Source organism: Cibotium barometz, chromosome 29 (assembly GCF_041138505.1).
Source record: "Cibotium barometz isolate CiBa-2024 chromosome 29, ASM4113850v1, whole genome shotgun sequence".
Classification (NCBI taxonomy): Eukaryota; Viridiplantae; Streptophyta; class Polypodiopsida; order Cyatheales; family Cibotiaceae; genus Cibotium; species Cibotium barometz.
The window spans coordinates 34,154,266-34,171,058 of NC_141074.1; the positions used below are offsets into that span (position 1 = coordinate 34,154,266).

Here is a 16,793-nt window from a genome sequence, read left to right on the forward strand (position 1 = left end):
TCTAATAAATTGCACAAAATGAGAATACAAAGAGGCTTCAATGGACTATGGAGCCATATTGGCAAGACATGACATTCCAAAGAATGAAAATGTATTGCTAAGAAGCCACAAACCATTTTTTAGAGTGGCCAATTGCTATAAGTCACTCCAACCACAAGTGGATACACAATTGAAGCAATAAAAGAGGTCAAACCTCTTGGGAAATAAAGGCCAAGGCATGGCTCACATATAGGAGGAAAAGAAAGGCATTTGGTTGGTAAAAGCAACACGTTAATGGTAGGAGGAAAGCAAAGATAATTGGTCTAACAACAAGTAGATGCACAATTGAAGCAATTCAAGAGGTAAAACCTCTTGTGAAATAAAGTCCAAGGCATGGCTCCACATACAAGAGGAAAGGAAAGATAATTGGTAGGTAAAAGCAACACATTAATGGTGTGGCAGGAGGAAAGCAAAGAGAATTGGTTGGTAAAGGCGACATGTTAATGACATGTCAGGGATCCCATAAGAGCTGGAAGAGACACTATAGCTGTTTGGAAAGCCATCCCAATTTCTCACTTAAACTTGCTAATGTGGAGGGTCATGCACTCTAAACTCCTGACATGGGGTCGTATTAGCAAGTGGAAAATTGTAAGCATGCTCTACCCCTTCTGTAAAAGAGAGGTAGGGGGAGTGTTTAATCTCTTCTGTAAATGCAGTGAGACAACCTACCCCTTGTGGAGGAATATTAGAAGGTGGATGTACAAAGCAAGGACTCAAGATGTGCTAAATTGGAAACAAGCCATTTTGGGTGACATAAGGAAGCTAAGCCCGGCTCTAGTGGAAGTTTGGTAACCAACCACACAAACGGCCTAGTGTTCGCCAAGAAAACAAGGGCATAGTGAGAATAATATGTATTCACTGAAGAGATTTTGGAAAAGAATGATATTGCAAAAGCTTATCTAAGTAGCTAAATAGGTGAAATATATGAGATAATGCCTAGTGCAAAATCCATTATGGGTGGTATGATAAATTAAATGGTTTAATCTATTGAAAATCAAGGAATATTCTTGGAGGAGAAGGTAAAAGCTTAAATCACCTCATCATGATAAAAAAATAACAAAATCTTTCTGAAGAAGCATCAACAAATATAGAGGAGACTTCCTCACACACACACACACATATATATATAACCACACCGGATGAGATTTCTCTCTCTCTCTCCCCACTACAATGTTACACAATTTATTCTCGTTCTTCTTCTTCTTCCTCTCTCTCTATCACACACACACACACGTGCACGCATATTCCATGTCTCAAAACAAGCAAAAGCATATGTATGTGTTACACACACACACGTGCACGCATATTCCATGTCTCAAAACAAGCAAAAGCATATGTATGTGTTTTCTCCTCTCCTCGTTTGTAACTAATTTAAAAACTTTTCTTGAATTTTTCTCGTTGAGGTAGAAGCTAATCATATAAAATAAATATCCATTTATAGCCTTGTTGAAGAAAGTCCTGAACTAAGAGAAAAGCACGTCCGCTCTCTGACAGGCACTTTCACACACAGAGGATTCGATCATCTGCATCCACAAAGCAATGGATTCTCCCGAGGGACTGCGATGCGAGTGGAGGGTGCAGTCGTGCTCGTCAGAAGCAGAGGTTCACGAAGCTTATAATGCCCTCAAGGACGAGCTGTACAGGGTGTGGCAGACGGCAGAGCCTGCAGAGGAAGCCTGGCTTGTGCTGGAGGCCCACCCCCCTGCGGCCTTTTGTGAGATGGAGATTGTGAACGCAGGATCGGCCCTGGTTGAAGTGTTTGGGCTGCGAGATGAGGAGGACAGCCCTGATGAAGAGGAGGGCTACCAGATGTTGCTCTCCGCCCAGCAGCTGATGAGTGCCAAAGATCTCATCAACAAAACCAATCGCAACCGTTCATTCACCTACAGTACCTCTGATAAACTTTCTCAGCTTGCTGCACAGAGCAGGTAGAACCCTGTCTTGCCCCCAAAGCCATAGATAACAAAGAAACCTGTTCTCCTTTTGCCGCCTTTTTCCATTTGTCTTTACGGAATGTGGAATGTGGCTGCACAGCCTCACATCTTACGTACATACATTCCATACCGTGCACATAGCATGCAATGCATACATACATACATACGCATAACATTTTCTAGGAGGCATGCATATGCTCCTCATGTATGAATGCATGCATGTTATGTACAAGCACAACCTGTCCATGGGCTTTAGATGGGTAATATCTGTTACTTTGATTGGGCCCAAAGTAATATGTAGGGCCCAGTATGCAATAGTAATCAACAAGACTGATCAGAGGAGACAGGTTCTTGCGTGCATTATATTTGCTAATGTGTACAAAAATGTGTGTATTTAAGCATACTTCAAATTGTGGACATGCACATTATATTTACATATGTTGCATGTATTGAATCATTGACATGCATGCAATGTTCTATATTCCATGTACGATTACTTATGCATGTTGCATGCTCACATATTAATGCCCATATTTAAGTGTAAGTGTATGCATATGTAAATGATATGTATGTATGTTTTCTTGTGTGCATATGTAAGTGTATGTATGTTATTATGTGTGCATTTATGGTATGCATGCGTGCTTGTGTACTTACATTATCCCGAAGTCTTCCTTAGACAATGTGTTTCCATTCAACTAGTCAAGGGTCCTTGCCATGAAGTGAAGTTGTTGTGCTCCTATTCCTTCTATTAATCCTTGAAGTGTCTCCTGAATAATGATCATTCTCAATTCACTTGAAATGTATCCTATATGCGTTGTGCAGCCTCATTCCCACTTGTGGTAGACATTGCTTGACGACGTGAAGCTTGTGCTGGGGAGGACTAGTGAGATGTTCAACCATGCTGCTTGTGGATGGCAGTTGGAGCCTGAGGATGTGGGCCAACATGTCATTCCATGCAAAAAAAAACAAGCCATGTGTTGTACTCGTCTAGATTAAATGTTTCTTGTGACACTGGTATTTTAATAAGCCCATCCTATGTTTCTCTACAACCATAACATAAAGATAGAGTACATACTATGAGGGAAAGTGTGAACCCGACGACTGACACTATAATCATGCAATAACTCTAGTAAATCAAATTGGTCGTCACACATCTTGTAAACTATTGGCGGCATATTAACCATAGTTTGATCTCTAACCATGCCAGTTGAAAGAGTGCACAGAGCGGAAGCATACAAGCACTAGAGTGTGCTGAGAGAGAGTGTAAGACTCATAAGTGAGGAATACAAAAGGAAGACTAGACTCTGAAAAAAGAGAGAGGCAAGCCCACCTATATATAGGTAAAGACTGGACACTTAGAGCTGCTGACTTGACTCCATGTAGCTGGCCGATTGGACATGAAGTAGCCGACTTGGGAAAAATGCCAAAAAAAGACTCCTCCTCATAGGAATCACTAGGGGAAGGAATGCCCTCGCTAGAGGTGGAGCATCATCAGTGGCCAATCCAAAACTGCCCTCACTAAGGACATTGCACTCGTCCATCTCCATCACTCGAAATTACCGGAAGGTTTCTGGCCCGTGGTGATATGTAAGGCAAAAGCCTCATTCTTTTCCTTTGTTGTGGAGTCCGGATTTTATGAACTTGTGGTGCGGTACGTGTCCCGCAGACAACTATGCCTTGGGGTCTGCAAAACTAACTCATTAATCCAACTGAATAGCTGTAATTTGGTCTAGTGATAGTCTTGTAAATCAAACTATCTACTATGTGCTTGTACATAGTTGGGTTCTCCAAGAGATCACCTATATCTGCAGACAACCTCGTGTTCTACTCCAATGGCACTGAGATTGGCTTACATCATGTCATCCCATACTTGGACAGCATGTCCAAAGCATACTGCCTCCCTCTGCAAAAGTCAAATCCTATCATGTGATCTATTGACACCCAGGTCGGATCACAGCTTATTCAAATCTTTAATTTCAGACTTCTTCGTAATAAGAAGCATCTTCATCTCATGAATGTTATCATCACTGTCAGTTGTGACAGTCAAGTCATCAACATAGATGATTACTAACATAATTCCCCTCTTAACCTTTCTCACATAAAGTGAGAAGTCAACAGTGGATATTTGAAATCCAATAGTGACAAGATGCTTTCCTATCTGGTTTGACCATGCTCTAGGTGCCTGCTCTAAGCCATACAAGGCTTTGTGTAAACGGGAGGGGCAACTGAACACGGAAAAGCTAATCAATCATGAAATCTGAAAATACACATATGCATGGCATATAAAACAAGATGACAAATCTGCACAGTACACCACACTAGGGGCCAGAAGATGGGTTGACCCCCCCCCCCTTTATGGTTAGATTACCAAAAAGGAGTCTGCTTCCAATACAACTTTGCGGGTGCCCAGGGTTCACCACTGGCTTCACCTGTTTCTTCCAATACAATATGAAAACAAGAAAACATCACATAATCTGAATTTGCTGACAATTCTCAGCACAAGTGAGCATTCTCGGCATCAAGCACATGGAGGACAACTATGGACAGCCCATAGCACTCCCACATCAGCCCGGGACAGCTCAACATCTTCATCTTCTTTGTGTCTGGCTCATAGGGCAAGTCGACCAGCCCTCAAAGGCTGTTTTCAGCAGTCAACCAGCCCTCAGTAGCCACAAAAGAAAGCTTGGTTAAATGGAGAGATCTTGATGATTCCGACTCTACTTGGCAAAGAGATGAAGACTTACAGGAATATCCAGAACTTCTTCAGGAATTCTTTCAAAGACAACCATCTCTTCTTAGCTGGAGTCTTATTTTAAGTGGGAGGGAATGTCACGATTGTGACTAGCTCTCTTAATCTCTCCTTAATTACTCCTTAATCCCTTATTAACTGAAAGGACACTTGTGAAGGGTCACACCCAATCCCTTATTAACGTGTTTGTCCACCGAAGTCAGCTCGAAACGGGCACACCTAGCGGCCTGTTCTGTGACCACATCCTCTGTGCTGCCGTTGTCAAACAAGACGACGACGCTCTGGCCACCTATGTAGCCAAAGGACTTGAGCAATTCGTTGCGCTCATACTCCTGCTCATGGGCGCCCTTCTGCTTATTTTCGAGCTCTCGGCTAATAATTGCTCCAACTGAAGCACCGGGGTTTGAAGAACTAGGGGTAGCCGCTCGGGTCTGTGTGGGAGCTGAGCTTACCACGGAAGCTGTGGAGGCGGCGGTGGCGGGCTTTGGAGGCTTCTTAGGACAATCCCGAGAAGTATGTCCTTTTGTATGAGAAAAGAAACATCTACCCTCCTTCTTGTACTGAGAAAGTTCCTCAGCACTTAACTTGCCACCTGTCTTGCCTGCCTCCGCTTTCTGGTCTGGAGTAAGCTTAGACGCATTGTTCGAGTTCTTGGAGCCAGAGGCTCTCGGGCTCTGTCCTGGGGAAGACTCCGTCTGGTTCTGGCTTTTGCCTCCCAAGGCGTTAGCCTTGGGAGAAGCCGGCTGGGAAGTCTTGGGCTTGCCACCATTATGTTTCATTTCTGCACTCTGCGCAAGCGAGAGTGCGTCTTCAAAGGTGGCTGGCCTAAACATACGCATCTCCCATTGGATTTGCATGTCCAGGCCATACAAAAACTGCCCTTTCTTGTCCGTATCAGATAAGCCCAATTGCAGACATAAAGTCGAAATTCTATCGGCAAACTGAAGGACTGGTTGCGCGTTCTGACGCGCTCCCCTGAACTCGTCTTCGAGTCGCTCAAGGTAGTGGGGCGGTAGAAACCGCTACTTATTAAGGTCGCGGACAAACTCGTCCCACACATAAGCTGCCATACCTGCTCTGGTGTGGGCATGAGCCCACTGAGTCCGCCAAGGAATGGCCTCGCCTTCCAAGTACCAACTGGCTAAGATCACTCTGTCAGTATCTGATTTTCTAACTGCGGCAAAGTAAGCTTCAAATTGATGTAACCATGAATAGAGAGTTGTGGGATCGAGTTTACCATTATACTTACTAAAGTTCATTTTCTCGGGAAAATGATTCGAGGGCGCGGTCGGTGTCAATCTGGCGTCCAATGCTTTGAGGTAACGCTCGTGTTCCACGCGTCGCATGGCTTCGTCTTCTCGTTGTCGGATCTCCAATGCATGCATCTGCAACTCAAGCAAAGAGCTTGGCTGCGGCTGTGACCCAGCGAGAGGGTCCCTGTGTCGAGGATCTGGTATCTGGGATACGGAAGGAGAGGGAGGAGGAGATGGAAAACGCGACGCTGGAGAGCGGGTACGCAGGACAATGTGGCACTCTAATGTTCAAGAAAGCCACAATTCATAATCATACGGGTACCACACGCACTTCACATGTGCAAATTGGGATTTATGGTTTACATAGAAATGAAAACCCCCTCTGTTTCCTCTTCATCGGCAACAACCAGTCCCAATGCTCTTGGTTCCAGTTGAACTTCCTCCTTATACATGATGGTCTATAACAGCCTCGCCAGCTTGTAACCTACCTTCTCCAATTCACATAATGTATATGCTCCCCCTGTTTGCTGATGGTTCTCACTAGAGCCCAAAGGCGTCAACAACCACAACCCCCGGAGCCTCAATTTGCATAGTCTTCATCTTAGCCTACTACTATGGAGGACACAACCCCATGAGCCTGGCAATCCATCTCTAGCGGATTGGCAACAAGCTTTGCAACTAGAGATAGGTGTGCCGAAGGTAGCCGCTACAGGAAGGTAGTGGTCCTGCAGTGGGAGCATTGGCAGCATGTGACGATGGTAGTGGTAGTTGGTTTAGGGCGCTGCACAGGCGGCTGAAGGCGGTGCGATTAGCCGAAATAGGCGGAAGTTGGCATTGCTATGGGTGGCAGTAGGTGAAGTGTGACCGATGACAATGGTGGACAAGGTGCTGCATGGGCGGCACTACACGGCACAACCAGCGATAGTGGTGGGGTTGAGCGCTGCACAAGCTGAGCTAGCAGGCTTAGGGCACTGCACATGCGAGAGTCAAATACCGTGGAAATAAGTACTGCTACAACAAGTGGTGGTGAAGGGTAGCTACGGGCAGGACGTGGTTGTGCATAGGTGGCTCTGACAAGGTCAGGATTTACTCTGCAACAAAAAGTCAAATACCATCAAAACAAGTCATCAGGTATACTATTTTGATATAGTGCAGTTCTACATTCTTGTTTACAGGTCTACATTTTGCATTGTTGAACAATGATGGCTTAGGCACCCGATGTATTCGGGGTGCTCACCCAGGAGGATAAGTTGGATGGAACCAATTACTCGTTATGGAGTTTTATGATTCAGAATGTGTTGGTAGCCAAAGGGCTGTGGGATATCGTGTCTGGTGAAGGCACCCACCCACCAACAATTCAGCAAGCTACACCTCCTAGAATGGCAATAGAAAGGGTTGCAAGTGTTAATGCAGAGGTTGCAATCCCTCCTCCGACTACACATGAACAATGCATGAGGGAGATTCAATGACAGAGCATCTCACCAAGGTCAAGGATTTGAAGGAACAACTGCTGAACATTGATGAAGTCATACCAGACAGGCAGCTTGTTAGTAATACTCTGATTCCTTTGCTACCTTCTTATCCTCGTTTTCATACATCTCTTAATCTCTCAATGAGAGGTGGTAGAGATCCTGTGACTTTTGATGATCTTGTGGACTTGCTCTTACTGTCACGATTGTGACTAACTCTCTTAATCTCTCCTTAATTACTCCTTAATCCCTTATTAACTGAAAGGACATCTGTGAAGGGTCACACCCTTACACATGGGTCACTATCAAAGGACATGTCTATTCATTAAAAGACACCCCCCTAAGTCCAAAGGACATAACCGTTGACTCAAGAGCCACACCCCTTCCCAGGGATGCGTCTCTTCACTTGTACCTTGTCTCAATGCAAATAACTCAATCTTTCTATCAGCATTTGTCTCATGTTTATTAATTAAGTCTTAATCATGTTAATAAAGCTATAAAAGCTTTACAGTGGTATCAAAGCAAACTTTTTTCCGCCCTGTGAGATGCCCAAACCCTAACGCTAACCCTAAAAATAGTCCAAACCCTAACCCTAAAATCAGCCCGCCCAAACCCTAAAATTGGGTGTAGCAAGTGTTGAATGGAAGAGCAGGAGAGAATGCCCCATTTAATTTTACCCAATTTTGCTTGATTAAGCATTTTCCCCAATCTTTCTTTAAAAAAAAAAAATGGTGGGAAGCAGAGACTCACATCAGGGTTCCATCTAAGTGCTTGTAGGCTGCCGTTCGGGGTGAATACCTCTCCAAGCAAGGGGCGCCACCCTTCGTTTTCTAAAGCCATGACTCTTCACGTTTTTTTTTGAACGTGACGTTTCACACAAAAAAAAAAGCCTTATAACTTAAGGCTTATACTTAAGCCTTTCATACACGTGGCCTCAACCAGCCACGTGAGCAATTCGGCAGCCAGCACCCAACGGCAACGACCAGCAAAAGGCAACCCGCCAGCGCAAAGAAAACCGGCTAGCGACTAGCGCTAAGAGAGAGAGAGAGAGAGAAAAAGAGAACCCAACGGCTAGCCGACCAGCGCATTTAAAAAAAAAACCATAAACTTATCTTACGGGTTCCTACGAAACAGTGCCTACCTTGGTCTTCTGCGCGCCAACTTGCTGCCGCCTCGCTTCCTCGAAAGCAGCCTTCTTCATTGCTAGGCTCCTGCGGTCTATGTTGGTGTTTTCCGTGGCTTGACGGCTACTACCTTGGTGCTTCTTCTCCAGCAAAACTATTTATTATGGCAACCTCCTTCAGGTGTGATTTTTCCATTTTCTTGGGTATTCACATTTTACATAATGTGGAGTATTAACATATCAGCAACCCTCCATTTCATTCTTTTGCGGGCTCTCCACTCCTCCGGGGCCAATACCCCTTTTTACGGGATCAAAGCACCTCTCCGATCACGTGGACACACACTACCCTCTTCTCCGATGGCTTATGGCAGAGGAAACCTATGACTTCAGTTATTTACAGGATACACCCTCTCAATCCATAGTGCCCTCTCCTACCCGTGTTTCTCCACCAGTCCCAGTCCCTGTTCCAGTGAGTGTGCTCCCCTTTGTCCAGCCCACTCATTACCGCATTCAGATAGCCACACCGACTTCTCACCTCCGAGAATTCGACGTGTGGGTGATCCGTGTTCGTACTTCTGCACAGGATCTGGATCACTATTGTTTTATACTCGGGCGTCATCCTTATCTGGGCGCTATCCTGCCCGAGTGTAGCATCATTTTTCATGAATATTGCACTTATTCTGAGGACATTCATCCATCTTCATTCACCGGAGTAAACACCCTTGACACCAGTAGCTGCCCCTACCCCTGTACCTTCTTCTCCAGTAGCAGACTCTCGTGCGAGCCCAGTCCTAGTGGATTGCCCTTACTATACTGGATGGTCTATAGCCGCTTCACCAGTACGTAGCCTCTCCTCTCAGGATTTCCAAATGCCGCACCCTCCAGCCGATGGTTCTTACTAGAGCCCAGCGGCATCATCAACAGCAAAAACCCCCAGAGCCTCATCACCCGGAAGCCTCTACATCAACATCTCCTCTCATGGCAGAACCTGTTGACATACCAGCCCCTCCGGAATGGCAGTCAGCTTTGCAGCAACTCCAACAGCAGTTCCAACAGCAACTCCAGGAGTCTATGGCATCCTTGGCCTCTCAGATCCAGCAGCTCCACACGGATCGCCACTCTTACACAAGTTCCGTACCAGCAGCAGATGCTTCAGTAACAGTACCAGTAGACGAAGACGTCATTCCTTCCGAGGTAGAAGGCGACGACCTTAAAGCTCTTTATCGTCTTTTACAAGCCAGTAAACAAAGAAATTGAAAATTAAACCCCCTAACTCTTATGGTGGTCAGCGCAATAAGCACATCTTAGACCAATGGCTCTACAAACTGCAGTTATACTTTGAAAGCATGACCCTTTCTGACTCCAAAAAGGTGACTTTTGCGGTATCCCTCCTCAAAGACACTGCTTTATTATGGTGGCAACGACGACAGCACGCTGGAAAAACGGTTACAACGTGGGAAAAATTTGAGCGGGTCCTCCATAAGCAGTTCATACCTGCCAATGCGGATTTCCAAGCCCGTACTCGCTTACGCCATTTGGACCAAATTGGTTCCTTGGCCTCTTATATCTCCTAGTTCACCAACTTGATATTGGAGATTGATTCTTTGTCCCCAGCGGACGAACTTCATGCCTTCGTTGAAGGGCTTAACCCTACACTGCGTGCCGATGTTCAGAAATATAACCCTGTCGATCTTGCCGATGCCATACGATACGCCGAGCGCGTTGCAGACATTAATTCTCGAAATCCGGCCTCTTTCGGTCGAGTTAATGAGTTTCAGAAAGCCAATGGATCTCGTATGAGCCGAGATAGTCGCAGAGAGTTATCTGGCTCTTCTACCTCCCGGCCTAATCCCCAATGGAATAATTCTCAACACCCTCGCCGATCAGAAGGATCGTCCTCTTTTAAGTTCCGACGTTCACTCCTTCCACGCAGTTCGGATCGTGGACGGGACCAAAGACGTGACCAATCTCGCAATCCTCGTCCTTCTACTGTTCCTGCTGGACGGGATCAACAAAAGACGGGATTGTGCACAATTTGTAATGGACCTTATCGTTGGTTTGAGTGCCCCAAAAGACCAACCCATCGACATAATTCTAATGCTGAACTCCCCACTTCTACGGAGAAACCCCTAGTTGCTGACAAAGGAAAGCGTGCAGTTAATCACCATGCTATTGCACATGCTTCAGTAATTACCGCTACTGCTACAGCACAAACTGCCTCTTCACCGTTGCCTAAGCGGTCTACTCAGGTTTTGGTTCTTCAAGGTTCTATTTCCAGTCACCCTATTCAAGTGCTCATTGACAGTGGGTGTTCTCATAATTTTGTGGAAACCACCTTGACTGAGAGATTGAAGATTTCGACTTCTCTAAGTACTGTTGTTTATGAAGTAGAGCTTGCCGATGGTTCCACATCCTTGTGTAACACCATTGCCAAACACCTCTCCTTTCGAATTCAGCACTATCGTGACAAATTGGATTTCCAAGTCATGAATTTGGCACATTATGATATGATCCTTGGTCAAGAATGGTTGTATCAATATGATCCCCTGATCAGTTTCCGGAACCATTCTATACAATTTGCTCAAAATGGTATGCTTGTGGCTCTCGAAGGAATCAGAGACCAACCTTCTATACCAACCCTTTCAGCTCTTCAAGTGAAACGGTGGGTCCGCAAGAGTGGTTGTTCCTCAGCACTTTTAATGGTCTATTCAGCCAACGACCCTCCCGAGGACATAGATACAAAGGTGATGTATCTCAGGCAACCTTTCTTTGCTCCATACTTGGATCTTTTTTCTCAGGAGCTTCCTGCGGTCCTCCCACCTCGTCGACCAGTCGACCATGCTATTGATATTCTTCCTGGCAGTGCTCCACCTACTCGTGCTCCATATCGAGTTTCTTTTACGGAATCTCAGGAGATACAACGACAACTTACTGAACTTTTGGAGAAAGGATATATTTGACCAAGTAAAAGCCCTTTTGGAGCTCCAGTGCTTTTGGTGAAAAAGAAGGATACGTATATGCGTCTTTGCATCGACTATCGTGCCCTTAATAAGTTAACTATCAAGAATAAGTATTCTCTTCCACGCATTGATGAATTGTTTGATCAATTGCTCCATGCAAAGGTCTTCTCCAAAATTGATCTTAAGTCTGGATATCATCAAATTCACATTCGCGAAGGTGATGAATATAAGATAGCTTTTCGCACAAAATATGGTCATTACGAGTACCTGGTCATGCCATTCGGGTTAACCAATGCCCCTGCAACATTTATGAGTCTGATGAATGATCTTTTTCATCCTTTTTTGGACAAGTTTGTCATTATTTATCTTGACGACATCCTGGTGTTCAGTCGAAATATGGAAGACCACAAGGCACATCTTAAGATCGTTTTCCAGGTGCTTCGAGACAATGCTCTTTATATTAATCCAGGCAAAAGTGAATTCTTTAAGACATCCTTGGAATACCTTGGACATGTTGTTTCAGCAGACGGAATTTCTGTGGATCCAAAGAAAATACAAGTTATTGTCAATTGGCCAACTCCCACAAACATCCATGATGTTCGTTCTTTTTTGGGACTTGCCAACTTCTATCACACAAAGGTTCATTGATTTTCCGAAATAGCTGCTGCTCTCACCGAGCTTCTAAAGTCCGCTCCTGCATTCCAATGGACTGAAGCCGCAACACAAGCTTTTGCAAATTTAAAGACAGCTTTGACAACAACTCCTGTCATGGCTATTCTAGACCCTACTCTCTCCTTTGATGTTTACACGGATGCTTCTGATATTGCCATTGGTGCCGTCTTAATGCAACAAGGACGTGCTATTGCGTTTGACAGTCATAAGCACTCTGCAATTCAAGGAAGATACCCGGTATATGACAAGGAATTTTTAGCTATTGTTCATGCCTATTGTGCATGGAAACATTATCTCCTTGGTGCAGATTTAGTGGTGAAAACAGATCATCATTCTTTAAAATATATCTTCACGCAGCCAGTTATGAATGCTAGGCAAGCACGTTGGGTCGAATTCTTAGCCAATTTTCATATGACAATTGAGTATGTTCCTGGTCTTACTAATGTGGATGCGGATGCCCTCAGTCGTATGCTGTCAGCTTCGGTCTTGGCTATTTCTACAGTTGAAATGGATATACCTCAAAGTTTCAAGGACCGCTATTCAAAAGATCGTGATTTTGGAAATGCATTTCGAATTCTCAATTCTCAGAATGCAACTCCTTTCGACTTAAAGATTTATGGAGCATATACAATAGTGGATGGTTTATTGTATTATCAGGACCGTATTTGTGTACCTCATGATACTCATGTTTGAAGAGTATTGGTGAAAGAACATCACGAGGTCACTTATGCTGCACACCCAGGCATCAACAAGACTTATCGTCTTTTGACAGCTACATACTATTGGCCTCAAATGAAGCAAGATGTTATTAAGTTTGGTATAGCGTGTCTCTCATGCCAACGTATGAAAGCTAGCAGACAAGTTCCAGCTGGTCTTCTTCAACCACTTCCAGTTCCCAATGACCGCTGGGAAAGTATTAGTTTGGATTTTATCACTTCATTGCCACGTTCTTCTAAAGGCAATACACAGATTCTTGTGGTGGTTGATAGATTTTCTAAAATGGCACATTTCATCCCATGCAAGAAAGCAACCCAAGCTTCAGATATTGTAGTACTGTTTATACAGTATATCTTCAAACTTCATGGATTGCCAAAATCTATAGTTTCGGATCGAGATCCAAAGTTTACAGGACATTTTTGGACTTCGATATTCAAGTCTCTTGGAACAAATTTACTCTTTAGCTCTGCTTATCATCCTCAGACAGATGGACAAACGGAACGAGTTAATCAGATTCTGGAAGAAATGCTGCGACATTATGTTCAGTCTCGATTAGCTTCATGGGAAGAATATTTACCTTTGGTGGAATTTGCTTATAATAATTCTTATCATTCAGCTATTGGAATGACACCTTTTCAAGCAGCTTATGGCCATACTCCCCTTATTCCTGCCAACTTTGTTCTTCAACATAAAGTGGCTTTAGCAGACCACCTCATTTAGGAAATGCAAGATATTCTATTACAGATTAAGGATAAGATGATCAGCGTCCAAGAGCAATATCAACGCACAGCTAATAAGCGTCGTCGTCACATTGAATTTCAAGAAGGAGACTTGGTATTATTATATATTGCCTCTCATCGATACAAGACAGTGAAATCAGTTTTCCCAAAGCTTCGCCCAAGATATTATGGACCCTCTCAAGAAGTTTGTGGACGGTGATTTTCCAGTTTTAGATCATTTGGATTATGTTCCAGAAATCAAAGATGAACACATACTCTTAATTCCAGAGATAATTCTTGATGTCAGACAGAAAGAAACACGACATAAACTCACTATAGAATTTTTGGTTAAATGGAGAGATCTTGATGATTCCGACTCTACTTGGCAAAGTGATGAAGACTTACAGGAATATCCAGAACTTCTTCGGGAATTCTTTCAAAGACAACCATCTCTTCTTAGCCGGAGTCTTATTTTAAGTGGGAGGGAATGTCACGATTGTGACTAACTCTCTTAATCTCTCCTTAATTACTCCTTAATCTCTTATTAATTGAAAGGACACCTATGAAGGGTCACACCCTTACACATGGGTCACTATCAAAGGACATGTCTATTCATTAAAAGACACACTCCTAAGTCCAAAGGACATAACCGTTGACTCAAGAGCCACACCCCTTCCCAGGGATGTGTCTCTTCACTTGTACCCTTTCGGCCTCTATTTAAGAAAGGCCCCTGTCTCAATGCAAATAACTCAATCTTTCTATCAGCATTTGTCTTATGTTTATTAATTAAGTCTTAATCATGTTAATAAAGCTATAAAAGCTTTACACTTACAAGAAGAGCAAACAAGGGCCAACCATACTCAGGGTGGTGAACAAGCTTTTGTAGTGAAAGACAAAGGGAAGTCCAAGGCTGACTCCAAAAAGTCATCTTCTAAGGGTGATACTTCAGCCAAGGGTGATGCTTCTAAGAAAAAGAAGTGCCACTTTTGCCACAAGCTTGGACACTATATACATGAGTGTTGTAAAAGGATAGCTCAAGAAAAGGACAAGAAGAAGGATACTGGCAAGGAATTTGGTAATGTGGCTGATGCATCCGAGGGCAAGCAAGAAATTCAGCTAATCTTGTGGATGACGATTGGGTGTTTTTGACCATGGGAGAGGTCAATAGTGACGCTACGATTCTGTATCCAATGATGTATTTCTCAATGCTTCTGAAAAGAGTTCTTGTATTTGGTACATAGACAGTGGTGCTACGTGTCACATAACATCTAGGAGTGATGTTTTCAATTTTATGTAATCTCTTTCAGGTCATCTGAGTGTCTCGTGTAGATCACTCAACATACCTTGTTAAAGGTATAGGCAAGGTGCCTTTGGTATTGGCCAAAATTCACATTCTGTTAGACCCTGGCAGTTCGCATAACTTTGTTAACTACAAACTTGTGCAGCAATTGAGTCTTGATACAACACTCAGCGACCATACCTATGAGGTACGTCTACCTGCGGGTAGAGGAAGTTTGGGATCGCAAGGTCGAGATGCTTCCAATCCAGATTCAGGACTACAAAGATACTCTGGAATGCTATGTTATGCATCTGGAAAATGTAGACTTGTTATTAGGGATTGAGTGGTTTAAGACTCTTGATGTCCAGATAGATTGGTCTAGTCATATTTTCTCTTTTCAGCATAGGGACACCAAGTATAGTATTTTAGGTGATTGTATCCATCCCTCTCAGGGACCTCTTGTAAATACTATTGATTTTGGAAATATAATGAATTCTTCTTTGTACACTGCTTTCCATTGTGTCTTGATTCCACTTTCTTCTTTTCTCATCCCTTCCATGGATGTGAATGAATTAAGTGTGTTTGAAAGCAAAGAATTACAGAAGATACTTGATTCGTTTCAAGATGTATTTCCTAAGGAATTGCCATCGGGTTTACCACCTGAACGGGCAGTAGATCATCGTATTGACTTGATCCCTGGTGCTCATCCTGTGAGTATTCCACCTTATAGGATGAGCCAAGCTGAGGAAGATGAGTTGGCTAAACAACTCGAAGATTATTTGAGGATGGGCCAGATCCGTCCAAGTAAATCACCTTGGGGTGCACCTGTGTTGCTTAGGAGAAAGAAGGACAATACTTGGAGAATGTGTATAGATTACAAAAGATTGAACAAGCTGACAATTAAGAACCGTTATCCTCTCCCTAGATCAGATGACCTAATTGACCGGTTAGCAGGAGCGAAATATTTCACGAAGATAGATTTACGTACTGGCTATCACCAGATACGTATTCATGAAAGGCATGTCGAAAGAACCGCCTTTCGGACTAGGTATGGCCATTACGAGTTTCTCGTATTACCTTTTGGGTTAACCAATGCTCCAGCCACTTTCCAGCAAATGATGAACGATCTTTTTCGTGAACATTTGGGGAAATTTGTGATGGTGTTCCTGGATGATATTTTGATATATAGCCGTACTCTTGAGGATCATGTCAGACACCTCACGATTGTCTTATCTCTTTTAAGAGAGAATCGACTATATGCCAAGTTGAGTAAATGTGAGTTCTTTATGACCGACATCATTTACTTGGGACACAAGATCACTAGAGATGGATTGAGCATTGACTATGACCGAGTTCAAAAGGTTTTGGACTGGCCTAGACCACGAACAGTGAAACGACTTCGTTCTTTTCTCGGTTTTGTTGTTTTTCTTCGGAAATCTGTACGGGAGTACTCTCAGCTCACACTACCGATGACCGACTTATTGAAAGGTCGTGGACGTAAGTCCAATCAGCCTCTCACTTGGAATAACGATTTGGATATGGCCTTCAGACTTTTGAAAGATAAAGTCAAGGAAGCACCTATCTTAGCGTTGCCTGATCCTAGTCGGCCTTATGTTCTTGAAACTGATGCCAGTGACTATGCTATCGGGGCTGCTTTATTTCAAGATGGTAGACCAGTTGCTTTTGAAAGTAAAAAGCTAGACGACACTCAATCTCGTTGACTAACCCTTGAGAAGGAGCTTTATGCTGTGATTCATGCTCTCAAGGTTTGGAGACATTATTTATATGGCTCCAAGTTTGTGGTATTGACTGATCATTAGTCAATCAAGTATGTGTGTGATGCGGATGATTTGAGAGGCAGGAAAGCTCGTTGGGCAGA

General features: G+C 43.7%; 1 protein-coding gene across 1 annotated transcript in view; it reads left to right on the top strand.

Moving 5' to 3' along the window:
• Positions 1-1,473: 1,473 nt before the first annotated feature.
• The window catches only part of ATXRCC1 (BRCT domain-containing DNA repair protein), a 33,370-nt gene continuing 18,050 nt past the window's right edge, over positions 1,474-16,793 (top strand). Inside the window, exon 1 of the mRNA XM_086823185.1 lies at positions 1,474-1,967. Coding sequence (XP_086679311.1) covers positions 1,579-1,967 — 389 coding nt within the window. The 5' untranslated portion in view covers positions 1,474-1,578. The remainder of the gene's footprint in view (positions 1,968-16,793) is intronic.